The sequence below is a fragment of the Anser brachyrhynchus genome, assembly GCF_964034855.1.
Source record: "Anser brachyrhynchus genome assembly, chromosome: 8".
NCBI lineage: Eukaryota > Metazoa > Chordata > Aves > Anseriformes > Anatidae > Anser > Anser brachyrhynchus.
In genome coordinates this window covers 141,155-168,698 of record NC_137702.1, presented here as the reverse complement: position 1 = coordinate 168,698, position 27,544 = coordinate 141,155, and the positions used below count along the sequence as shown (strand labels likewise).

The 27,544-nt window shown below is 37.8% G+C and overlaps 1 protein-coding gene and 1 long non-coding RNA gene across 3 annotated transcripts in view; one reads left to right on the top strand and one right to left on the bottom strand.

Annotated features, from left to right (window-relative positions):
• The window catches only part of SLC44A5 (solute carrier family 44 member 5), a 91,553-nt gene that overhangs the window by 41,729 nt on the left and 22,280 nt on the right, over positions 1–27,544 (bottom strand). For both annotated transcript variants that reach the window (XM_080601549.1, XM_080601548.1), the window contains exons 2-3: positions 8,492–8,540; positions 3,826–3,899 (exon numbers count right to left, since the gene is read on the bottom strand). In XM_080601549.1, coding sequence (XP_080457675.1) covers positions 3,826–3,899; positions 8,492–8,540 — 123 coding nt within the window. The remainder of the gene's footprint in view (positions 1–3,825; positions 3,900–8,491; positions 8,541–27,544) is intronic.
• The window catches only part of LOC308198700, a 34,080-nt gene continuing 16,305 nt past the window's right edge, over positions 9,770–27,544 (top strand). Inside the window, exon 1 of the long non-coding RNA XR_013954135.1 lies at positions 9,770–27,243. This is a non-coding gene — a long non-coding RNA (uncharacterized lncRNA). The remainder of the gene's footprint in view (positions 27,244–27,544) is intronic.

The following is a 27,544-nucleotide window of genomic DNA, read 5'->3' as shown; positions in this document are numbered from 1 at the left end:
CAACATACTTTTGTTGACTTTTGCAAATAGTTATAATAACGTCCACCAAAAGAGAATCTGTAATGCTACTTTTCATCTTGAATGGTTTTAAGTTACCAGAATAAATCCCCTAGTTTATTTTAATATATCTCATTTTGCTTGTGTTTTGGAGTTTGTAAACTTGCTGCCTGGTATCAACCAACTTCTGAACTTCCAGACTGATTGCATTTCACATTAACTGTGGTATTCTGATGCTCACAGAAAGCTGAAGTGCTTCACTGGTGTTAAACCCCATTTATTTTTTTCTTTGTTAAGCCCCACTTACTTATTTCATTAACACTAGCTAATGGGAACATTTAGGAGACATCAACTATCAACTCTTATGAACTCCTGTAGGCAACTGAAAATTCAATTACACATATGTATGCATGACATCACACAGCTCTCTGGTGATTGCACTGTGTCTGTTGGTTATGCCATGTATACTTTCTTCCATTGTGACTCAGACAACAAGTAGTTTTTCCTTATACTTTAATAAGACCTTACTTTTCATAAACTTAAAAGTCTGGGCCCAAATGAATCAAGCTCCTATACAGATCTGAAAAGCCTTTCAGGCCTTATTTGTATGATGTTAAATGACTCTTCTACATCAGTGTTTTCCTAGGCTAAAAATCAGTGTTTTAAATTATTATTTTATTTGGCACTTTATGAAACAGGAACCAGTGGAGATAAACCCCACCATGCCAGTTCCAAAGTACTGATGAGAATTTAGTAGCAAGACTTAAAAATCCTTTGTACATATAATTTGGAAGTAGCTGCTACAGCCAATAATACCCCTTACCAAGGTAGCATATTAAACCTGGAATTATTTTTCATTCCTCAGACAAACTTGGGAAAAAGGAGATAAGCACTGCAAAATAATTGTTTGCTGTCTCAGTCTATTGCTTATGTATACAGCAATCTTTTCTTAAGGATCTTTCTATTAGAAGGGTCAATGTGATGCAGGCTTACTTCCTTCAGTCTGTTTCAATGGACTAATACAGCCATCAGGAATAAAACTCTGCTCATTAAATTAGCAGAGCAGTGTATCATCCTCACACTCTTCAGTTGTAACAGAAGCTCTGCTGAAATCTTTCAAAAGTCTCTCTTTCACAGGGTTTGTGTCAGTCCTTGGTCTCAGGTTTCATCACTCATCTTTTTCCGTGTATTTCTTGATTACTAATAGAAAATAGAATATAAATGATGGAGCATTCTACTCACTTCTCAACAGAATTTCTGTACAGACTGCTCCTGCTTTGCCATTACCAAATTTTCTAAAACTTCTCTTGCTTGGCAGTAGCTGTCCTGCATGCCTGAGGATTCAGTCATGTTTTTAATAAAACAATATCTAAAAAAAATTGATTTTAAAAATAGATTTAGCACACTTTTCTTTGTGAAATTCCACCACTGGAATCAGCTGCTGGGTCAACAGAGGAAGACGCTTTTCAGCTAAATTCCAAAGTGAAACAAAAAAGAATTAGTCTGCTTTACAACATAAACATTTAGCATTTGATTAACTCAGCAGCAGAAGGAGAAGGGAAATGACCAGAAGAGAAAATATGTGCTTCTTTCACTGGCTGTGCCAGGCCTTAAACATCAAGATTAATAAACTTATTTCTCTGTCACTTCTTTTGCAAACTGAGAACAACGACAGTGAAAGAATCCATGTCATAAATACACCCTTTTTTTTCTGGCCTATGCAGTGCAGAATAAGTATCTAATTCAACAGTTCTGACTGAGGGAAGAAGGCTATTATAAGAACTAGTTTGACAGAGCAGAATGTTTTGTGTGTTTTGCTGTACTATTGGTGACACACTATCAAGCACTACGTGAAACAGAATCCAGTCATTCAGATTTTTTTCCGAGCACATTCTGATAATCATAAGGCTGTGGTCTGAGTGCTGGCACAAACAAAAATAAGATGAAAAAAGAAAATTAAAGAACAGCTGAACCATATTACACAGTTGAGCCAACCCTCAGAGCAGCAATGTGACATCCTATGACAGCACCATTTCATTGTCAGGAGGCCTGCAGTTATGTCAGCCCTTTTACTGATGTGGAGCCAACACACATGGACAGTATCAAAAATACCTATTGCCTGTCAATCTGAATGTCTATCAGGTATACTCCTCTTTTTCTGTGCTCTAGGGCTATGTTGTTGGTTGTAAAGGATGGAAAGCTCCCTGTCAAGGAAAAAATGTGATTAGAACAGTGGCATCTTTTGATACTTAAAAAATAACCACAAATCTGTTTATCTATCTGCCTCATTCCCTCTACCACGTACCTTCAAAAGGGCAGTCTTTCACATTTTTAATTTGCTTCCCTTAAATGTATTTTTTAATGTTTTAACATGTGCAGAACCTAACCTGAAAATTGAGAAATTGTTCTTACGGATTTTTAATACAAGCAATTTAGTAATGCTTTGAAGCAGGTAATGGCACACATGATGCAGAATTTGTAAATCCATGCTGATGACACTGAAGTTGTATAAACATCCTTTTGAGCAATACAACAAAAGCAATTACTTCAAATTAATCTGTCCTTTGGAACATGAGGCTCGTTTCCAAGAGAACTTATTTGCTGCCTTTTATGTGTATTTTTCTGAATTAAAATCATCAATTAAGAGGCTAACTTCTGTAAAATATCACCCAGATAAGACCAAGGTCTCAGAAATATATATGAAGTGTTAAGGCAGTTCCATTAGGAAATAAAATTACATTGTTAAATTGGCACTATTAGTTCATCTGTGAAGTTAACAGAATGATACAAAGAGTAAATCATGGAATAAATATTTCTATTCAGTAAAGTCATTCAACAGCAGCCATCATTGAAGCAGGACCAAGAAAGCCCAGTATCAAAAATCATCATGTTTCATCTTTCAAGGAGATTTAACTACCTTTTACTTAGACTACATTTCACTCTTCTTGAAACATATACCTAACCAAATTCTACTCCATTGTTACACAGATGTGCATACAGCTAAAACCTATGTGATCGATACATACAATGTTGAGAGCAAAATTTGACTCAGATTTTCAGTCACAGCAGCTGTGTGATAAAGCTACATTTATTGCTTAGTCCTCAAGGTAAATTTAACAGGGATCCAGAAGGGTATTCACAAAAGAAAATACAGAAATGTACTTTTTATTGTTTCTAAAATAAGACATAAGGCACAATTCATGACTAATGAGTTGTACTGAAGATGACCTCTCATTTTGAAATAAATTAGAGTACAGCGAAACATGCAGATACACAGCAAGTACACTTTCACAATATTGTTTGTGCTTTCACATACAGGCATTTATACAATTCTCTCACACAAAATAAAATGGGTATTACTAATGAATATCCTAATATACAAACAACTCTGGATCTCACAATAAATGAAGTTACCCCTTTTACTTCCCCATTCACTGCTCATATAGGTTCTTTTGGTAATCTACAGAACAAAAAGCCTCTGAAAACTAAAGTGTTTATCTTTTGCCTTCAGCTTAATGACAAATGAAAGGCTTTTTCCACCACAGTTACTTTATGTTACCAAAATTACCAAACAATGTCATTTTTCTTAAGTATACTTCATTTTGAATTTTTTATCATAAATAGGTGGATTTGAGTGTCTCCCTAATTACAACAGACACTGAATGTTAATTCATGATTTGCTTCTAAGCAAGGTATTGCTTATAGACCTGAATGCTTTATGTAGATATAAGCAAAAGGGACATGTCAGTTAAAAGTACTGATGTTCACAAAGCTGCTTCTCCTGGGTATGAGAAAGCACTACTACATACTATACCTGTGTTTACTTACCCACAATTCCTAATGCAATGTAACCCAGAATGACGACTATGAAGATTACACAGCAAATAATGTCTGTACAATGCCTAGGGTCAGAAAGAAACAGTTTTTAAAAATAAGGTGTCTAATATGACCCTTTGAAAACAATGAGTGCCATAGGGTATTCTCACTTCTGAATATACTACATAAGCATGTTTGCATCTGCACTTACTATTTCCTGAAGTCTTACTCACAAAATCACATGTGAGGTGTAAGGTCCTGCTTTCACTGCAAGACCACCAAATAAATGTATATGCCTTTTGAATTGTAGACAGAAATAAAAACATACGGAAGAACAGGCTTAAACATTCTTAAAACAAATAATATGTTAAAACATTGAAAACATGAGATCACTTCTGGTATCAGGTATTATAAACAATATGTTGAGATGACGATCCAGCACAGCTTACCTGTGTTATAAATAGGTTATGACTGGGAAAACAACAGTGGAAAAAAAAAAAAAAAGCCGTTATCTAACTACCCTGATCTCTGCACAAAATTCTGACTTTTCTGACTTGGTTGTTTGACCTCATTTAGTGCAACCAAAACATACTCTACATAGAGGGGGAAAAAAAAAAAAAACAAAAACATCTTGTGGAGAGCCATACCTCTATTTACAGCCAAGCAAAAAAACACATTCTCCAGTCTGAAAACTGAGAAGTCAGTATTCAATTCAATTGCTGTTTTTAATTTTTTGGTCTACATATCAAGCTCATTCAGGCAGAGGAGTGGAGATGTGGATCACTACAATCATTTTTTTCCAGCATCTGACCCTGATCAGAGTCATTCTAGAGATGTAGTTTATATGAAATATGAATGCCTAAGCAGGTAGGAGAAGGGCAAGTATGCATTTACAGAGACAACAAATTCTGAGGTCTCCAGTTATGATGAGCAATTTTCTCCTTCACAAGCTAACTTCACAAGTTTTTGCTTCTAAAGATGTGTGGCAGAACATGCTTCATAGGTCTTTGCAGGCCTCACTAGCTAAGAAATATTTGCAACTAATGGTCTCACCAGTCAGCACAATTTCATTAACAAAGGAGTAAATTATTTGTAGAAGGAGGTACTGTCTTGAACTTCCTCATCCGAAGTATTTCAATCACTGTTACTTACAATATTCTGCTTATCTGACACAGTTTTGGTCAAGAGCAGGTTGTATAACCTAAAGGTACGTAAACTCTGTAGCTGCCTCACCTGGGCAGAGTTCGCATAGGCAGAAGACCTCGGTGCTGCTCTCTACTCTCTCCTACAGCTGTAGCAATAAGCTGCTTCTGTTCTGACCTGATCAAAGCTGTACCCTGTTTTTTTCTTGAAGTAAGAGTGAGCAATAATCACTCCAGGAAGTCTAAAGCTTTCTTCATGTTACAGTGAAAGACTGTCTCCATAAACTAAGCGATATTCAGCTCTGCTTGAGAGTCTACGTAAGGAGCCAAGTGGATGAGAGCTGAAGCCTGCAAGTAAAAGAAATCTCAGAATGCACACTCCAATGACAAACAGTAATTTTTAGTGTCTACGGTTCTTTCCGTTTCCCAGTCTGTGTTTCCTCTTATGAACAACCGTTATTCTTTAGCATAAAGAAGATGAACTTTTAAACAACTGGAGATCTTTAAAAGCATTTTCAGGTGTGGAAAAGGAATGAAAAATCCTGTTCATTTCTTTAGAGAGATACAGTTTTAACAGATCACTGAAATAAATTTGTAGAGAGGCAAAGCTGGTACAGATTCAAGGTCAGTATGACAGTAATCTAATGAAGGACAATTGCTTAAAGACGGAAATGCTGTTCATTCTCCAAGTCTGTTCAGACACTCTGTGTTGAAGCTTGGCATCGGAGCAGTTTATAAGAGATACAAGATTTAATAAAAGATGTCTAAGGAGAAATATGCCACCATAAATACTTTAATTACAACTCCTGTAGTCACAGAAACCTCTTCTAGTGTAATTCTCACAGGTCTCATTTTATAACTAAACACAATTAAAGATTACATCTACTTGTGCTAATCTTACTTTAAAGTTTTGTAGACCCCACAATGAGCAAGTACCCATAAACACTTTACCAAAAGGCAGGATTTTCTGTTCTTTGTAGGACACAAACTCCTGTATAGGTCCTAGTAAAACTCCCCATGGCCAAGTATCGCTGTTAAATAAATACTGAAACAAACATATAAAAACTAAATAAATACTTTATTGGGTAGCTTCAGAGAATTTTGAAACAATTCATACAGACTAATTGTTGCTCATAAAAAATAATTACTTATTTTACCAGATACAATATGTAAATCTTTAGTCCCTTTTAACATCATTGTTCACTCAAGCAGCTCGCTTTCAGTGAGTGAAATGGTGGGATGGAAGGGAAGGGGAGAGAGAGAGACTTCCCCCTGATGGAAGGGAAGGGGAGAGAGAGAGACTGTTTTAGGGCTGTGAAATGAGGCAAGTATTCATACATTCAGAAACTGAGAGGTGCAAAACACACTCAGTTCCTACCAGCGAACATCTGGGGGCAGGGCAAGTTGGTTTGGAGTAAATTTCTGCCTTTGAGGAATTAAAGACAGGTTAGACTTCAAACACGTTGTGCTAGATATTTTTGTGGTGCCAGCTATTGCTTTCACAAATCTTTTCTGTCTCATATGATTTCAGTTAAACTGATCATAGATCTGGTGTGAGGAAGGAATGCATCTCCAGATGGGGGTCAGCCTCTTCTCACAGGTAACTCATGATAGGACTAGAAGGAATGGCCTCAAGTTGTGCCAGGGAAGGTTTAGGTTAGAAAATAGGAGACATTTCTTCTCAGAAAGAGTAGTCAGGCATTGGAACGGGTTGCCCAGGGAAGTGGTGGCATAGCGATCCCTGGAGGTGTTCAAGGAAAGGTTGGACATGGCGCTTTGGGACATGGTTTAGTGGGTGACATTGGTAGTAAGGTCATGGTTGAACCATATGATCTTGAAGGTCTTTTCCAACCTTAATGATTCTATGATTCTGTGATTGGCAATCCCAAGTGACCAGAGGGATATCCCATACTATATGATGTTGTGCTCAGCAATAGAAGCTGGGGGGGAAGAAAGAGAAGGAGGGGACGTTCATAGTGGTGGCATTCGTCTTTCCAAGAAACCACTACAGATGATGAGCCCTGCTTTCCTGGAACTGGCTGAACACTTGTCTGCTGATGAGAAGTAGTGATTGAATTCCTTGTTTTGCTTTGCTTGTGTGCACTGCTTTTGCATTACTTAGTAAACTGTCTTTATCTCAAACTATGAGTTCTTGCACTCATACCTTTCCACTGCTCTCCCCCATTCCACTGGAGGAGTGAGTGAGCAGCTGTGTGGTGTTTGTCTGCCTGCCAGTGTTAAATGACATTAGTTTCTCTTCTCCTACAGAAAAGTGGGAAGTCCCAAAGTCAGGAGCAAATTCAGGGCAAAATCCCACTTTCCTCCTGCTGAACTCTTAGGAATATATTCTGAGAAGGCATTTTGTTCACAGGAATTAGCTAATCCTTATTTGCTCAAAAGATTGTCATTTGTTAATCACTTCATCTCAGTAACTGGAAAAAAAAATTAAAAAAAACACATTCATTGTCTTAAAAAGACAAACTACTTTAAGGGTATGTCTACAATGCTACATGTCTACTGCACAGTTCTGCACTGATGACCCTACACAGTCAGGCAAGTCATCTGGGTGTCTTGCAAAAACAATATGTTGAATCTAAACCCAGATGCACCTCATTGCAAAGTAAGCTCAGTATGTACCAATTTAGGAATCACTGCCTTATGGTCTACTGTACAATGAGGTCATACCCTCACTGTATAGGGAACTGACCTATTTTGTATTGTTTCCAATAATATCATCTCACCAGGGAATTATGAAAGGCACTGAACATATGTGGCATATTAGTTATGGGATGGTTTTATGTGGTTTTGTTTTTAAAAAGCTGCTTTGGAATGGTAGAAAGTGAAATTAGAATAGCACATATATATTCTCTGAAATTGCAGAAAATGTCATGGCAACTGCACATTCATAATAGCAAGAAAAAAAAAGTAAAAATAATTTTTACTAGCTGTATCATGCTATAGAGAATCATTGAATGGTTTGGGACCTCTAAAAATCATCTAGTTCCAACCCCTGCAACATTGGCAGGGACACCTTTCACTAGATCAGGATACAATAACAGTAAAAATATGTTAAGCTGTCCTGGCATATGATCACAGAGTTTCATCCCTCTGTGCAGGAAAACCAGCTGCAAACTGAAGAATAGAGTATGTCTGGATTCCAGTCCCATACTATATGGAAACAAGACAGACTGCATTATCCAGCCAAGGGACCGCAGAATATAACAACACTGCAGACTGCACAGATACAGCTTGTGCAACCAGCTCCTGCAGGCTTAGTAGTATTTGATAACTAACAGTTCTGCTTACATCAGCTCAAGTTAAGACAGCAGGTACTAGACAACACAAAGCATACAGAATTGGCATATAGGTTGAAAGAACTAAAAGCACACACATAATATTCCTTAAGTATGGTAAGGACAGCCTTCTGGATTAAAAAGAACTGCAGAATCAAATTCACAAGTTTTGTCAATTAAATGTTTACTCTCTGTTCACCGCAAACCCAACTGAATGAAAAAAGAATGACTTCAGATATTTACCTGTTATGAATAGGTCCTCTGAACTTTGGGTCAAATTTTCTTGGTTCACCTGCATTTAAAATAAAACAACACAAAAGCATGTCCTTATTAAAAATAAAACTTACATAGAGGGGGGTGTTAATAGCAGTCTTTGAAGAACATCTTCTATATATTCCTATTTACTCAATTCTGTTAAAATAATTTCTAGTCAGCATTATCAGTAATTCACCAGTACAATTACCTAATTTTGGTAGACAAGATCAAAGCTTATTTTCTTCTAGCATAAAAAAATTGAGGGCCTCTCATTTACCATATGATAAATTATTTTCAATGTACATCCTATCACTACACCTACGCATAGAGTTCACAATATAACGTTGCTGATATTTGAGAGACAACAGTTGTATCTCACAGCTGCACACAAAGTGTGTTTGGCAGCAAGTAAGTGAACCTACCTCTCTGGAGCTGCAGGCTAAGCCCTTCTGATTTTTCTCTAAAAATCTAATGACAGTCTGGAGTCACTTCTGTACTTAAGAACTAGATGATCCTAAATGTCCCTTCTATGATTCTGCGTTATATTTCCACTTTTGCAGAGTTATTCTTACTTCCTACTTCTTTGGTTACAGGACCTTATTTTAGACACCAGCATCGCAGGTTTGCCCTTGTTGCATTGGGCTTACCAGATGACAAGAATCAGGCTGGAGATTGCAGAAATTCAGTGCTGACTCTGCTCCGAGCAGGATGTCAGACTAGGGACCTCCCAATCACCTCAATGATTCTGTGGTTATAAGTAATACAGGAAGATGAATCAGATTTTTTGTTGTCCAGCATCTTGCTGTTGTGGTTTAACCCGGCCGGCAACTAAGCACTACACAGCCGTTTGCTCACCCTCCCTCCTCCCTCTCTGGGATGGGGGAGAGAAACAGGAAAATGAAGCCTGTGGGTTGAGATAGGGACAGTTTATTAAGACAGAAAAATAATAAAAATAATAATAATGATGATAATAATGCTACTACTAATAATGTGTACGAAACAAGTGATGCACAATGCAATTGCTCACCACCCCCTGACCGATGCCCAGCCTATTCCCGAGCAGCCAGCCCCCCTACCCTGGCTAGCCACCCCTATATATTGTTTAGCATGACGTCAGATGTTATGGAATACCCCTTTGGCCAGTTTGGGTCAGCTGTCCTGGGTCTGTCCCCTCCCAGCTCCTGCTGCACCCCCAGCCTGCTCGCTGGCAGGACAGAGCGAGAAGCTGAAAAGTCCTTGGCTTGGTGTAAGCACTGCTCTGCAACAATTAAAACATCAGCATGTTATCAGCGCTCTTCTCATCCTAATCCAAAACATAGCACCCTACCAGCTACTAGGAGGAAAATTAACTCTATCCTAGCTGAAACCAGGACACTTGCCAACATTACTATAACGTATTGTATTCTCTACTGCTATTTTGATCAAGAAATATTACATTCAGTAGCTTCAACAAATAAAATTTGTTTGCTACAAGCTCTTGGTTTTGAACATCCTGGGGAAGAAATGCATACATTCCTGAATATGGTTGCTGCTTTGTATGAATCTCAGAAGGTAATATTTGACAAGAAGGTCAAGTCAGGACCTTCCTAGAAACAGGTGGTAACATCTAGTCTGAGTTTACAGATGAAAGGAATCAACTGTGATAAATTTGTATGGATGGCTATCCCGGTTAGCATAGTTCCAATTGATCCTCTCTACAAATAAGCAAACTATACTAAGAAACTACCAAATACTAACTCCAATCTGTGTTTCAAATGTGGACTTGAATACAAAGGCTTACAGTGTGATTTCACTTTGGAAATAGTAACAAAAATTTATGGCAGAGTTTAAATTTTCCTTTTCAAGTTCCTTCTTTTGTTGTGGGTTGGAGTTTAAGCAGATTACTTGGTTGCCTTTACTCACAGATCCTGAGAGATGAAAAAAATTGCCCTGCATGGAGTAACACCATCTGCTGTTTTAGTTTTTAATTACTAGCAATGTTCTAGTTTCAAAAATATTTGCTGTACATTGGCTACTGAAAGGAAGTTGTGGGGACCTGGGGGTCGGCCTCTTCTCGCAGATAACTAGCGATAAGATAAGAAGGAATGGCCTCAACTTACTCCAGGGGAGGTTCAGGTTGGAAATTAAGAGAAATTTCTTCTCAGAAAGAGTAGTTAGGCATTGGAACAGGTTGCCCAGGGAGGTGGTGGAGTCGTCGTCCCTGAGGGTGTTCAAGGAAAGGTTGGATGTGGTGCTTAGGGACATGGTTTGGTGAGTAATATTGGTGGTAGGGGGACAGCTGGACTAGATAACCTTGGACGTCTTTTCCAACCTTAATGATTCTACTTCATTTAACAGACCATGATTTCAAAGCTATTCAGACTTTCAGGGTATTTTGAAGTTTAATAATTATAGGGATTTACCAAACCAAATTCTGTGCAGTGAAAAATTACTTCTTCATTAGAATGTCATTGCTACAATACAAATGGCTGAGTCCTGTCTCGCTGCCTACCTAAGGATCTCTTCTTCAGAATACAATTAGTGTTAAAGGGTGTTGTTACCAGCCTAAGCTTTTCTTAGTCCACCAACAAAATACCTGGTTTTGTTCAATTAGAGAAGAATTCAGAAACTTCTTAAAAGCAAAATTTACTTACTAACTCTAGACTTTGTTCTTGGTTCATATCAGAAAACCTTATCAAAATACTGGCAGACCAGCACAATAAACACGGCAGATCCTGCAATTCTATTTGCTCTTTATCTGAGCTGTTCAGCTCCACCTCACTAAGCTTCTAAAACAAATACATTTTAACAAAGAGATTGGGAAAGCTAAAACTTTGGAGGAGCCAAGTATGACAGAAATGCTGGAGAGTGGATGATTTAAGTTATTCTGTTACTCGGGGACAATGGAAATCCACCACGATCCAGAAAGCAAATGTTCCACACAATAGCTTATGCTGGGCCAAAGCCTGTATTTTCAAGAATCTATTCGTATACCAATTTCTACAAATTAAGCATGTAAAAAATAACTTCTCTACAGAACAATTCAGAATCTGTTATACTACTTCCTACTGACAAATTCTAGCCATAGGGCATACTGAAGAGAGCCTTTGTTCATAGCTCATATAGGACCCAAGTTTAACATGTAAGAACACCAACACCGGATCACAAGATCCACTGAACCTATGCCCTGTATCTAACAAGGGTCCGTAGTGCACACCTGAGGAGAAATGCAAAACCAATACAAACAATGGTATTTCCCTAAAATTCTCTCTAAGTTTATAGAGATTTGTAACTCAGCAGTTTTCTGAACCAAAGACTCAGAATAGACTTTGTATTTAGTAGTAGTTGGTGAATTTCTTTCTAATTTATCTCAGAAATCTGTTTAACTCACACATACTTTCAGAATCAGCAATGCCCTACTACAGATTAATGGAACATTGAAGTACTGTCTCCTTTTGTTTGTTTCAAGCTCGCCATCAGTCAGCTCATACCTGTAGCATAGCATGCTACTGATAATTTTACAGGTTCTTACTATATTCCTCTTTATTAATCTGTCCTCCAGAGTCAAGAGTCCTAGTCTGTTTAGTTGTTTCTCATACATAAGTTGTTCCACACCTTTGGTTATGCTGATATTCCTTTTCTGGACCTTTTTCAGTGCTACTATATATTACTGGAAAAGGAAGGACCAGAACTGCACAGGATATTCACAGTACATATTGGCTGTTATTTATAAAATATATAATTACTTTTCCCATTTGATCTCAGTTCATTCCCAATAATTCTTTCTTACAATCTGTTTGCTTTTGAGGGCAAACACTTACCAAACCATCCATTAAGACCCCAAAATCTCACTCGTGAGTGTCAGTAGCTAGCATAACCTCACTACTGGAGCAACTTGTTTTCCAGGGCTATTATATTTTCCTTAACAATTTGGACAACAACAACAAAAAAAAGAATGAACACTTAGAAATCGTGCAGGTGACAAGTGCTAAAATGCTTCTGGAGACAGAATCGAAATTATTTTGATAAACATTTTAACAATTCAGTGTGATTTTCATAAACTGAAGGAAGTTATAAAGACAAACTCAGGTTACAAATCCATATAGAATAATTGCCTTTAACAACACCAATACGAACAACCCTAAACAATTATGGCAGACTACAAGGAGAGAATGAGTCAGTAAAGCAATGCCTTTGTAAAAAAAAACGCACAACTGATTCAAGAAGGGTGAGCACGACTGGTGAAGTCATTGTTCCTTCTGCTTGGGACATATAAGACCTCAGCTGAAAACCTGTTTCTAGAACACAGTACTAGAATTTCAGAAGATACGGACAAACTGGAGAGAGTAGAAGGACTGATTGAAAAGCAAGATACTAAGAAGTTTACAAAAAGAAGTAAATGAATGTAAACTTCAATGACTGTGATTAAGGGAGGGAGGACAAAACAGCAGTCCTCAAATACTGTATAAAAATTACAGTTATCAATTGTTTTCAGCTTCCTCTATCAGAGAGAGAGGAGTCAACAACTTCATTTATAGCAAAGATGGTTTAGATTAGGCATTAAGAAACCTTTCAGAGCACACAGGCAGTTAAACACTGGAATAGGTTTTCAAGCATACTTCTGATTTTTCCTCACCATAAGCTTTAAGAATAGATTAGACAAACACCCATTGGGAACAGAATAGGAAAATGTACCATGTGTCAGCATGGAGATGTCCAAATGGATCTCTTGAGATCCATCCAGCCCCACATTGCTGTAATTATGATTACAGCCAGCCAAGACCTAGCACATCCCAAATCTATTTTAACGTACTTGTTCATCTTTATCTTTTCTCATGTGTTACATATTATTTACCTTTCAGATAGATACCTGATCCTCTTGGCATTGGAACAAGCTAGATTTTTAAAAATATGATAGGCTTTCAGCAGGGAAACCCATACTTTTATTTTGCTTATAGATGTTTCTCCAGTCAGTTGGTGTTTTTGAAAGCCTGTTGACAAATCAATCTCCTGAGCTTCCAGAATGTCTCCATTAAACAGAATGGTTTTATAACGTAACAAGTTGGGCAAGATACATGTTTATTGCAGTGTCCTTCTCACTGTAATAAAATCATTACTAACAGCGTGTCTAACATTGTAACTAGTTCAAGCTTTGTTATTTATATCATACCTGATTCTGAAATGGAAACAAAAAAATCCGTGTCAAAAGATGTATATGTTTGTGGAACATATTCAAGTGTAGGTGAACTTCATAATACTGCTACAATAAAAACTAGTATCTCTAATTCATAGGCAAGAAAATAAAAACAGACGAAGCATTCCTGATAATGAGCTGTGATTCAAATGGAAACCTGCTTGTCCATCAAGAAAGCAGAGGGATGCTGTAACATAGTATTATTCACTAACAGCAGTATAATTATTGCAGCATGGCAAACTTCTTCCAGGAACTGTTCCTCATTGTCAGAAGTCAGTATGTTTATCATGGCACATTGCCGTGCAATGATACTCAAACTGTGCCCCTCTGTAACGCAACTCTTGACATAAATCCATTACAGAATGTGGCAGTTTACACAGGAAAGAGTAACTATATGCAAATTCTAAAGTACACTAAAATTCACTGACAAAAATAGTCTGTAACATCACTGGAATGCTCCTTACCAAAACATAAGCAGAATCACAGAATCAAAGAACCATCTAGGTTGGAAGAGACCTCCAAGATCACCCAGTCCAACCTCTGACCTAACACTAACAAGTCCTCCACTAAACCATATCACTAAGGGCTACATCTAAACGTCTTTTAAAGACCTCCAGGGATGGTGACCCAACCACTTCCCTGGGCAGCCCATTCCAACGCCTAACAACCCTTTCAGTAAAGAAGTTCTTCCTAATATCCAACCTAAACCTCCCCTGGCGCAACTTTCGCCCATTCCCCCTCGTCCTGTCACCAGGCACATAGGAGAACAGACCAACCCCACCTTGCTACAGCCTCCTTTAAGGTACCTGTAGAGAGCGATGAGGTCGCCCCTGAGCCTCCTCTTCTCCAGGCTGAACAACCCCAGCTCCCTCAGCCGCTCCTCATAAGACTTGTTCTCCAGACCCCTCACCAGCTTTGTTGCCCTTCTCTGGGCACTCTCGAGCACCTCGATGTCCTTCTTGTAGCGAGGGGCCCAAAACTGAACACAGTACTCGAGGTGCGGCCTCACCAGAGCCAAGTACAGGGGGACAATCACTTCCCTCGTCCTGCTGGTCACACTGCTTCTTATGCAGGCCAGGATGCTGTTGGCCTTCTTGGCCACCTGAGCACACTGCTGGCTCATATTCAGCCAACTATCAACCAATACGCCCAGGTCCTTCTCGGCCAGGCAGCTTTCCAGCCACTCATCTCCCAGCCTGTAGCACTGCTTGGGGTTGTTGTGCCCCAGGTGCAGGAACCGGGATTTAAACGCAGAAACTTTAAATCGGGGATTTAAATGCGGAAACTGGGAATACACTTTCATGCAAAATACTAATAATAAATAAATGAATATGCTGTTTGCTTCATTCTCAATTTTTCCAAATTAGGTATCAAATCCCTTACTTTTTTTAAATTACTACCATTCTTTTAAAAATGGAGAAGATTCTTCAGGGGGTGGGATAAATTATTTTATGTTATTAATAGTTAGGTATCTCCTGGTAAAAGTAAATCACTTCCTTAACTATAAAAGCCCAAAGAGCACATCTAGAAACCAAATTCTAAGCTTCAGGAGTTTGGAAGGTGTAAGGAAAGAAAGCAGTGATGTGGCATAACTACTGTAATTTTTTTGCTAGTATTAAAAACTGAGATGATAGTCTTTGCAGACAAGGCAGATCTATTTCACAGGCTGCTTAATAGGATACTTTTGTATTTTGAATTATAATGCCATTAAAATAAACATTTCACAGGATATTTGATATACCAATTCTGACTCCAAACAGCAAATTAAATTAAACATTGTACTTTATCACTGCATTAATTTAATAATTAAAAAAATAATAATAACCTGTCTAAAATAAAAATTGGCATATACATTCTGTCTACCTTTGATCTGAAATTTAAATAAACTTTCAAATGTTATGCTGGAAAAAATAAGGATATTGCTAATAATTGAGGAAGTTATAAAAACAAACATTTGGGGCTGTATCCCAGTCTATTAAAGTTTATAGAAATAACCCAGTTGAATTAAATGAAATTTAGATCAGGCCCTTATGAACTGTTTTTTAAGAAAGCAGATAAATTACCATGTTTTCCATAGTAGTTTTCTTCATCCCCATTCATGATCACTTTAGCAGGTTGTCTGCGTGAGATATTAACTGTGTTCTCCTGTGTTGGTGGCACGTTCTCCCCAGCAAGCACAAATACACAAAAATACTATTTAAATACAATTTAAAGTAAAGCTGAGTGTCACAGAGTTCTCTGATCACAATGGAAATTCACAAAGGAGGCAGGCCTTTCCTTTAGTAGAAAGATATGACTCAGTGCCTTGCCCACCTACTTCAAGCCAGTCTGATAGTGTGATTAAAGAGGAATGACTCTTACCAGCTTTTATTAACCTACATTATGTACATGGAAAGGGAAGTGCCTGCACTTGAACACCATTTATAAAATGTCACATAAATAAATTTTCAGATTTTGACTTTTTGTAACAGCTAAAATCTCATGATTTATTTTCTTTTCTTTTTTTGCTGCTAGAACATTTTTTGTCTGTCAGATAATCATAGCCCATTATTTGACTGCAAGCATTTCTAGAGTGAATGCCAATTTCAGCTGTCAATGGACAAGGTTTCTATTTCTATCAGTTTGAGAAGTATACTAGCTATGGTAATTAATACCACAGCAAATGCAAATGAGAAATAGAGAGAGTGATTAGGTGTCTCTGCTGTATTTTTGCCTTTGTGGGTAGACATTAGGCATTTGTGTATAGATTGCAGCCCTATGCATCTCATAACAAAGATAACTCATATTAATACATTTCTTTTTCACTGATGAAACTTCAGAAATTTCACAGAAACTAATTCTACCTTAGTCTACATCTATTAGCATTAGGGTATTTTGCAGCTACCTCTTCTCCCAACATTTTGGTTGTGAACCAATACGGGTTCAACAACATGAGCCAGCAGTGTGCACTGGCAGCCAGGAGTGCAAACTGCATTTTGTGGTGCATTAAACACAGCATTGCCAGCTGGTCAAGAAGTGATTCTCCTGCTACATTTAGCATTGATGTGGCCTCACCTTGAATACTGCGTGCAGTTCTGGGCTCAGCACCATAAAAAGGATGCCGACGTCCTTGAAAGCATCCAGCGGAGGGCAACAGAGCTGGTCACAGGGCAGCTGGTCACAGCATGTCCTATGATGACAGACTTGCCTTGAGGACACTTGCCTTGTCTAGTCTGGAGAAAAGAAGGCCAAGAGGCGGCCTCATTGCTCTCTGCAACTCCCTGAGGAGGGGAGTGGAGAGGAAGGTGCTGAACTCTGCTCCCTGGAAACTGATGGCAGGATGCATAGGAACAGCACAAACTGCAACAGGGAGGTTCAGACTGGGCATTAGGAAAATTTCTTTACCGTGAGGGTGGTCAGACACCGGAACAGGCTTCCTAGAGATGTGGTTGATATTCCATGCCTATCAGTGTTCAAGAGGCATTTGGATAATGCTCTTAACAGTACACTTTAACTTTTGGCTAGACAGCTATAATTACACTGCATGTTTTAATTCAGTGTTTTCAAACTGTTACATTGGTAGATCTCAGAGAGAATTGAAACTTGGCATGGAATAAAATGTCTGAATGTTACTTGTGCAAGCACCATATTCAGCTTTCTGTGCAATATGGTGATGATTTGCTAACTGAGGATAAGGTATCACACTGTCATCAATTATTGTGCCCTTGTAGCCTGTGCTGTTGCAACAGAAAATAGTCTTTACATTTCACAGCTGACCCAATCTTTCCTCCTCTATACACGTGACTAGCTCCCCCAAAGTACAAGTCATGCAAGGAGATTAAAAAAAAAAATATTTACTCTGCCACATCTTAGCCTAAAATATAAACTGTTTGTTGCGTATTCATTCTTGTCAACCATATCTGTAGAAGGTGTCATCATTCACTGAATTATTTTCTTAATGGAATATACATTTCATATCTCTGCATAGCACAGGAGTGTAGAACAGATGAGTTAGAGCTAGAAAGTCTTAGCATTGTTGTTTTAGATACTGTAACGCCTATATACTAAAATGAAATACAAGGCATTGTATTCTCTATGTAAAACCAAAACATTTTTTCTTAATGAGCTAGCCACCTCTTCTTTTAGCTACAAGCAAGCAGAATCCCCATGTGGTGATCCTGACCAGTGTGAAATTTCCACTTTCTGTGGAATATGATTAAAACACCAATTGTAAATTCTATAAAGTGAAATGCGTACTCTTATATACTCATTCCTATATTAATTTTACAAATCAGGAATGGACTACATGCTGAAATAGCAAACATAAAGTTTTTCAGTCAACCACATACTACACAGTGACAAAATGTAATGATCTTATATTATAGTTCATAAATTATGCGTGTGATATGCAGACAGCCAATTTTGCTATTATAAAACATCACAGCAATGTTCTAATGTTTACTGAATGAGATATTTAGCATAACCAGTATCAGTAATAGAGTATGGTAAGGATGTAATTGATCTTTTCTAAAATATTAACCATTGATTGTATTCTCACACTGAACTACCTCCCAAGGCTAGACTTCCTGCTACTTTGCTGTTAGGGAAATGCAAAAAAAAAAAAAAAAAAAAAAAAAGGAAAAATGGGGGGGGGGGAGCAAAAAAAAGCAAATGACTACAGCTCTGTGGTTCTACTATTCTCCTACTCGTTTGCACCTCTGTCAAAGGCTACTTCAGTTAATCTCAGTATAATACAGTAACAGAAGGCCCTGAACAGACAACAGACACTGCTAAATACTAACATGTCAGTTTGCCAGTAATACATTACTCAACTCTGATAAAATGCTACTTCTGTTTAAATAACTACTAGTAACTTCGGGTTTCTTCCTTGGCGTTGGTCAACAATTACATGTGCATGTGGCTAGAATAAGCATGGCTTTTTAAGAGAATATTTTTTTAGAAAGCTGTTGGGCTCTACATGTGTGTGCTGCTTCCCCCTAGTGGAGTAAATAGATATGTTCAAGTAATTAAAAATCGAGTAAAAGTCTTGGTGAAAGGATGCCACACAATGAAATGAGTTAGCAATATCACTGCATTAAATAATTGTACTAGAGTTTTAATGTCTTGATCCTATCTTAAATGGTAGGGTAGATTATGCATCCGTCTTGTTTGTTAGAGACCCTGAACAGCAGTAGAGACCCCTTTGCTTGTTTCTTCACATAGCCACGGATGCATATGAACGCTAGTAGCTTGTGTATTATAAATTAATGTAGTAGGAATCTGAAAATAAGTAAAAAAAATTGCCTTCACATATGAAACATTTATTTAGGTTGAACAAAATAGTATAAGGAGAAGCTAAAGGGGTGGGGGAGGGTGTAAAATAATAAGAAATGCCAATATTAGGTCATTAAATTCAGGGCTAAAAAGGGACTCTGGGCTCTAGCAGTGGAATCCACAGCTCTGTGTCACTTAGGCCATCTAATTGGGAAACAGAGGTCTGAAAACAAGGCAGCGGTATCCAGCATACTGAAGCAGGCAATGATTAACTAGCTAACATAAAAACACTGAATAAATAAGCACATTTTCAGCTCAATCCTCCACAGGGGTATTGGGTACCCAATTCTGGGCAAAATCCACAGCGACTCTTTTGCTGGAGTTTCTATCATAGACAAACAGGGCATTCTTTCCCTACGTACGCAGATGCCAAAAGAGATGATGGTGTCTGTCTCCTACTGTACAAAGGCACTCCTCCCACTCAGGATGCAAGAGTTCTAACTCGAGACCCACACTGCAGAACAGTGGGATGGAAGACATTCCCTTAAGTGGGAAAAGCACTCTACACAGCTGCAAGAGTTACTGTGTCAGAAAATGTAACTATGTATACATTCAGGTAGCTCATAGTGCTAGGAGAACCCAAGAATCCTTCCCCTACTCCAATACTTGATACTTAACACACAGTCAAAACAATAAGTTATCTCTTTCAAAGAGAAAAAAATATTTTCCCTTCCTTTAAATGTTTTAGCAACAACAACAAAAAATCTTATTAAGCCATTACACAGCAGTAAGTGTTTCTGGTAGATGCCAAAAGTACTCATCATTCTTCTTACTAGAAATTCTCAAAATACAAAGCTTCAAAAAGATCTAACTGATGGCTTGGCTTGCACTGGTAGTAATAATGTAAGGGGAAAACTATTAACAGTAATGAAAAAACATTTCCTCTACCATAGGACAACAGTAACTCATCCAGATTTCTAAGCAAAATATTTTTAACATTTTTTTTTTCAACTTACAGAATCAGAACTGCAGAAATGAGCAATAACAGCCAGAACAGGTAAATTTTTATTAATGTACAGCCAAGGGAATGACTCTTCACGGTGCTATATATTTGCTACTGCATTAGACTAGCATAAATTCATTCCCTCTCTGGAATTTTCAGAAAGATTAACACGTAAGGAAAAAAGAAAAAAAATGTTGTGGTTCAACAGCAGAACAAATGACATTAGTTGAAATGTTGTCTCCTACATTTTCTAACCACTCCCACACAGTTCTTACACTTCATTTCCATATTCCCATGCTCCTTTCCTCCTATAGCTGTCCATCAGCTTTCCACTACATCCTTTTTTTTTTCTTTTTTTTTTTTTAAATTTTGAATTTTGGAATTTCGTTTTTATCACTGCCTGACCACTACACCCCAGCTATTTGTCCATGGACAGCCACCACTCAGTGTCTTAGGGACTGCTTAGGGAGGCAAGAGTCATGCAGGGTGTATTCATTAACTAGGCAGGGTTGAAAGCCATATGATACCTGAATCCAGTACTGCTTTGTAAGATCTTGCAGATACCAGTTCATGACTTATGAAAAATTGAGGGGTGCAGAGGGAAGAGGAGGTGGCAGATGGGGAGACAAACAGGCCACCTCATCACCTAAGTGTCCTTTTCTTTATACAGTTGCAAGGATGCAAGTCTTCACATGCAAACACCAGAAGTCACAGTTCTCCATCCAGATTCAGTCTAAGTTTCAAAAGTGACTGCCACTGACGACAGTGGAGCTGAGGGCATTCAGCACCGCTCTCAAAACAAGTATCATCTACTGAAGGCCATGATAAAAGAGAGGAAAAGAGGGAAGTTGGAGGGGCGGTGAGGGAATGAAAGACAATTGTTTAAGGGCCAAACTACTGTGCCAGTTTTACCCATCATACAGTCTCCTTTGCTTCCCAAGCAGTCCAGGCCCTAAGCACTATATGCATACATACCATGGACAGAATCACCTGGGACTCCTGAGGTCAGTGACAGCCCAATGGGGAATGCAGACACCTTTTCCATTGTAATAACAAAACCAAGAAATATGTTAGGCATTAAAAATCCAAAACTTCAAACAATGTTATAGCATTGTCCTAATTAGTCAAACATCTAAAGAAGCATGATGTTCTCCAGGTCATAGCCACAACAAACACTGAATGACAACACATCGTATACCTAGTACACCAGTTCATCCAAGAATACGGCAACATTTTCCCTGAGGTAGCACTTGTACAATTAACATGTTGCCCATTTGACTAGCCTGATGTGATCACATTTCAAAGGTCCATATCTCACATTCTTCTGATATGAATGACACCATGGGATACTGGGCAGGTTTTGAAATGTGCCAGTTGTCATGTTACTACCCACAGAAAGTAGGCTTGAAAATTTAGGCATTTAATATACTATAACTTAATCGATCACTCAACTGCAATACTGCCAGGCCATCGAGAACAGTGATAGCTGGTTGGGGGGTTTACAATATATCTCTAAACATAAGAAGTGTTTGCAGGCAGTTTGGATCACCTCCAGGACTTAATTAACACTTGTATTTCAATGTGTTTTTTAGCTGTTCCCCCAAATTCTTCTGTAGAGATTAAACTTTGTTCTTTTGCCTCCTAACTTCCATTCTTCATTCTTGCCCTGAAACTATTGCAACTACAAGTTCCGTGGAATTTCCAAGCAAAGACACAGCTATCATTATGCTCCCAAAATGGAGTCAAGTGTGTGTGAAGAGTACTTCAGCACATTCCATGCTCACCTCAGACCTAACTTCACAATCTGTACTTGAACAAAGTTCTCACTAAAGTCAAAATTTAACTACATCACAAAACAGGATAGAGCAGTTGCAAGGGCTGAGAGAACTCATACTGTTTAGCCTTGAAAAGGAAAGGCTCAGAGGGTATCTTATCGCTTGATGGGAAGGAGTAAAGAAAACAGAGACAAACTCTTCTCAGTGGTTCCAGTAAAAGGACAAGAGACAATGAACACAAACATAGACACAAGATACATAAGAAAAACCTTTTTATTGTTACAGTGACTGAACACTGGAACAGGTTGCTCAGAGAAGTTGTGAAGTTTGTGGATGCTCAAAAGCTGACTGTGGACAGCCCTGAGTAACCTGTTCAAGTTGATACTGCTTTAAGCAGCAGAGTTGAGCTAGACAATCTCCAGAGGTCCCTTCCAACCTCAACTATTCTGCAACTCTATAAGACATTTTGTCCAAGTGAGATTGGGCACAGAAGACTGGTTTGACTGTAGAAAAATGCAAGCTGGTATCATACCATTATGTTTTATGTTACTGTTTTGGTAAATATCTCCTTTTACCAACATGTTTATTTATTAAGCAAGCTAGGAAGGGTATTTGGTCTTGAAACGCTCTCTCATGTTTTAGTAAAACTGCATCTAAAACATAAAACCTTTGATGATGCTTTAACTGGAAAAAAATATGTTTAGAAATAAGAATCAAATGCTTTCTACCAAGGATCAGAAAACACCAGAGGTTTCAGCTTCCAGGCTACTTCATTCCACTTGATCTGGGTGGACAGACACTAGACTGATTTTTTCTCATAGCTGATTCTCTAGCCCTAAATGCACTATACCATTACATATCATTAAAACCTTTCTAGTTTACCTTATGATGTAAAATGCTATACCAGCTGAGGCTTTTTCTATTCATCTTTAAAATAACACTTTAATTACATGAAAATAGCTTTCATTACCTCAGAAGGAGGATATTACAACAGTCTTAACTTAATAATAATTACATTACATTAATATCTACATTATATATCTTACATTAATAATTACACCACTGTACTGTTTCTACTCGGAAAGGAAATACAATTATACACATTTTTCTGATAGAAAAATGTCAGATGAAGGAAACAAAAGCTAGATTATTCTGGACCTTGTGTACATCATCTATCTGCCACTATTTCATTTGTATAAAATACATTCACTAAATTTGCAAGAGCACAGTCAGACCTACAACCTTCTGAATAAACACGTGTCTAATTCACAAGAGCCATTTTGAAATTGCACTAATCAGAGCCTAAACAGCAATGCATAGTTTTGAAGATCTGTCCTCCTCTGTATAACCAGCCATTTCTAACAGTAGTGATATAAACTAATAGCCAACACTTGCCTGTTTTTGGCTAGCTGTATTTGTCCAGTGAACTAACATTTTGTGAAAATTAGACATCATGAATGTTGTTAAAATGCCCAACACAACATTAAAAAAAAAATAAAATCATTCATGTCTCATTTTGTTCCATAATTCAGAAATGTAACTACTGTTTGATTTTTCAGTCATAATTACGTATCCAGCTCTCAGAAGACAAAAGCAGTAAGACAAGGTTCTAACCTTTTAAATTTTAAGTGTGTCTTGAAAGAAAGTTTTCAGAAGTCCCAATTTTCAAGCCAGCTAACCTCTCTTTTTTTTTTTTTCTTTTTTTTTTCTTTTTTTTTTTCTTTTTTTTTTCCCCCCCTTTTCTTGCTCCTTATGTCTTTGTGTCTCTGTTCCTGGCCTTACACAAATATGTGTACTGCTCTTTCATTTCAGCAGTCCTCCGGGAATGTGTCTGTTGAGCATGTTTAGTTACTGGTGAGTTCACAATTACAACCAGGACCCCAAAACAACCTTCAGCTCTAGAGCAAGTTGTAATTTATTGCTAAGGGGAGATTAGACTTGTAATACTCCTCCACAATACACTTTTAGGACTAACAAAATCTAATCCACTTAATAATTAGCACTTTAGTGCATTTTGACCTTTGATAATGACTATAATTTCCTGTTCACAAAAATAACTGGTTATGCTTTAGACCAATTACCATGTTAGGCAAAAATAGATTTGTCCAGAAAATGAATGACTTGCTGATAAGATTAAAAAGTCTTATCATTAGACATGTGCTAATTCCCTTGCTGTTCTCTATACAGATATACACACCTTGTAGCCGTACTCTTTTCTATTTTTTTAAAAAAAATAATAAATCATTATACAAAGAAAAATATTCAAATAGAGATTTGGTGTCTCGTGGCTATTGTTGCTTTTACAGAGGTTGAAATTTGTCTGTACAACACTGTACATAAGATGATCGTGAATGTCTGCCTTTCTGAACATAATCTACAGACAGCACAATGTCTGTCATAATGAACAGAACACCAGCTCTCCATAGTTGTTTTTAAACCATTAGATATGTAGTTACAAGTGGAGTTTGTAAGATTATGTTAATTAGATCCAGTATTTTAATGGACAGCCACATTTTCATTGTTTTTGCCTTCATCTCTGACACTGCTGCCATTTACTGTAGGATGTGTTCTGCAGTCTTAACAGTGCTAACAATGGCTCTATGTATCTGGAACAGTGAAGGCATTCACAAAATGATAACACATGCAGATTCAATTTAAGAATTTATTTGAGCAAATAATCACTTGCAGTTGCTCAGAAATGGTCAGAAGTGACCCTTTGTTCCAAGTTTTTTCTGCTTATTAATAAAGAACAGACTTCCACTATTTTCTCTATTTTGTCTTTATAAAAATTCCTCTCGAATCAAAAGCTTGTGTTTAAACAAAGCGAAATGTGTTCTTAGACAAAAGGCAGCAATTGTAACTACTGATTTTTCTGTCCCTGTAGACCCCTAAATGCATGAGTTATACCAAGTTGGTCTGCATCCATTGAGCCAGGTTCTATTCCTAGGTAATAAGACTAAAAATTATTAAAGTAAAACAACATTAGTTAAAGGTTTTCTTTCCTAAACGTAATTTCTCAGTATTTCCAACATACACAATTAATGAGATAGTTACAATGAAGCAGAAAACAATGTCTCCGTACAGCTAATTATTAGGTGCTACAATAAATAATAATTATGATTTAAACAATGAGCGGAAAAGTATTAGAATGATTTTGAATGTAAGAGGATAAAGTCGGAAAAACTGCATGTTAGCTAGTCTACTGAAGTACCAATTTATGGTGAGTCTTTAACCTGTACATAGGCTGACTTGTAATCACATGCTGCAGAGATGTACCCCCAGCCCCTCTACACAGAGTGCTGTGCATTTTGATAGAAGTCCTACAAATGATCTCCCTCTCCAGATGCGGGTGTCAAGTTATTTTATAAAGCACCTAGAGCTGGCTCACATTCCACCTTCAGTTTCAACAGCAAAATATACAAAACTCAATTTAGTATAACTGGTTTGCAGATTTAATCAGGCAATTAAGTACATGTAGGTATTAGGTATATTAGGTGCAATGAAGCTGATGAATGGACTAGAAAACAAGACATATGAGGATCAGCTGAGGCAATTAGGGTTGTTTAGTCTTCAGAAAAGCAGGCTGAGGGGGGACCGCATCGCTATCTACAACTACCTGGAAGGAGGTTGTAGTAAGGTGGGTGTCAGAGTCTTTTCTCAGGTGACAAAGGATAGTACACGAGAAAATGGCCTCAACTTGCCCCAGGGGAGGTTTAGATTGGATGTCAGGAAGAATTTCTTCACAGAAAGGGTGGTTGGGCATTGGAATGGGCCACCCAGGGCAGTGGTGGAGTTGCCATCCCTAGAGGTATTTAAAAGACATGTGGATGCAGCACTTAGGGATAGAGTTTAGTGGCGGATTTGGTAATGATAGGTGATGGCTGGACTTTATGATTTTATGGGTCTTTTCCAGCCTAAATGATTCTATGATTCTGTTTTCTGCTACTATTGGCATACCAGTGTAGAATCAAAACATCTGAATGTAAATTCATGGACACAGTGGCATAAATAAATCAGTCCTGAATGCTCAGTCTAGACTGGAATGATTATAGAAGTAAAACCCACTATTAAGAATTATTTATTACATGTGGATCAGCCATAAGGTATGTAGAATTAGTGAAAATGTGATTAGACAAGATAAATCATGTAGTACCATTTCTACAATACTTTGTACCATCTAAAAAACATGCTGTTCAAAAGAAAGGTTCCTCAATGCTAACCCAGCCCAAGGTCTGTTTCTGTTACAGGAATGGTAGCATGGGCTTTAGTAACATCTTAAGAAGAGAAGGATCCAAAAGCCTGGCAGTATGTCAAATATAAATGCTGGTTCAGATCTTCATACAGCTAATATTCAGCAGTGAATATGCTTCTAACACGCTTTGCTACATTAAAGTTTATAGAAGTAAGGCAGGCTTCTGTGGCCAGTAACTCTATTACTGGTGCAATGAAGAATTATACTTTGTCTTTCCCACTGGTACACTTACAAAGTGCTGTGAGGACATATTTACTTGCAGAAAGGGTAGGTCCTAGCACTCTTTCCATGGCCTCTAAGTACCATGCTTAAATTAGAATTGAGCTTACAGAATAGCTTTGTACATGAACCTAACCTCTTGAGATCTTGAGGGAACCGCACACCAACATAAATTTCATAGCCTGCAATCTGAATTTGCCTTCTATGCTGACCACCACACTGTAGTATTAATTTTGATAATCCTCTGGTTGAGAGTAACAAAAGGTATTGCAACACTAAACTGTCAGTGTGTGAAGGGAAGATTTCACAGTATGTAATTACAGCAAACTTTTTTCATTAGCATTCTATTTACCCACTAATCTCTTTAAAAAAGGTAATCAAAGAGAAGGATACTACTATATCTATACTATATATGTGAAATACATGATTTAAAATTTATTCTTAGCTCTCACTAAATATTCCAAATCTGCAAATAAAAACAAACAAAAACAACAACAAAAACTACTACTAGCAATTTTACAATGATTGTATTTTACCTATTTAATTTGTTTCCATGTGTCTGTGTGCAAACGCATATGTATAGTTAAGTAATTTTTGTTAATTATTAAAAATTAAATAATGTAATTGGAGAGATTTTCTTCACTGTGATTCTGATATGCAAGATTTTAACACTCCACGGAGACATGTATCCATGTATCATTGCATGGTAACACTTGCATCACCTACACTTAGCTAGCAGACAAAACACTTCCTTTCTATATCACCAGAAAGGACCGTTCTGTTAAGACAGCAATCGTATACATGTGTTTGCTGGGAGAGGCTCAGTTTCTGATCTGAGAGATAACTGACTTAAGAAGCAGGACTCAAGAGGTTGGTCTTGCACCCTAGCCACCCACTCCAGCTCTCTTCCCTTGTGCTAATGGTAGTGTTCTTGCAGGTCCATGGGAAGTAACAGCCAGGTTTGATCAGAGTGAGAAGTACCTCAAAACAAACATGTTTGGTTAGCAGCTGGCTCAACTTTCACTGCAAGGCCTCACAGAGCTGTGCCAGGACATGAGGAAACAGGTGCATGCAAGCATGAATAATAGCACCTCAGGTGATGTATGGCAGCCATGTAAGCAAGTCTGGAGATTAATGGATAAATTTTATAGGCTGATGATGACAGAAATACAGAGACACACTCCTACATCCTTTGTGTTTCACTGAACAGATTTGCTTCAGAAATCATTATGATGCAAACTTCTCATTGCCATTGTGTTAAGGGAAATATACAGTATCTGGGGCCTGATTCTGGAACCATTTGATCAGGAAAGTAACTCTGAAGATAACTGGAAGAAGTTCATACTTCTATCCAGTTCCCAGGTAA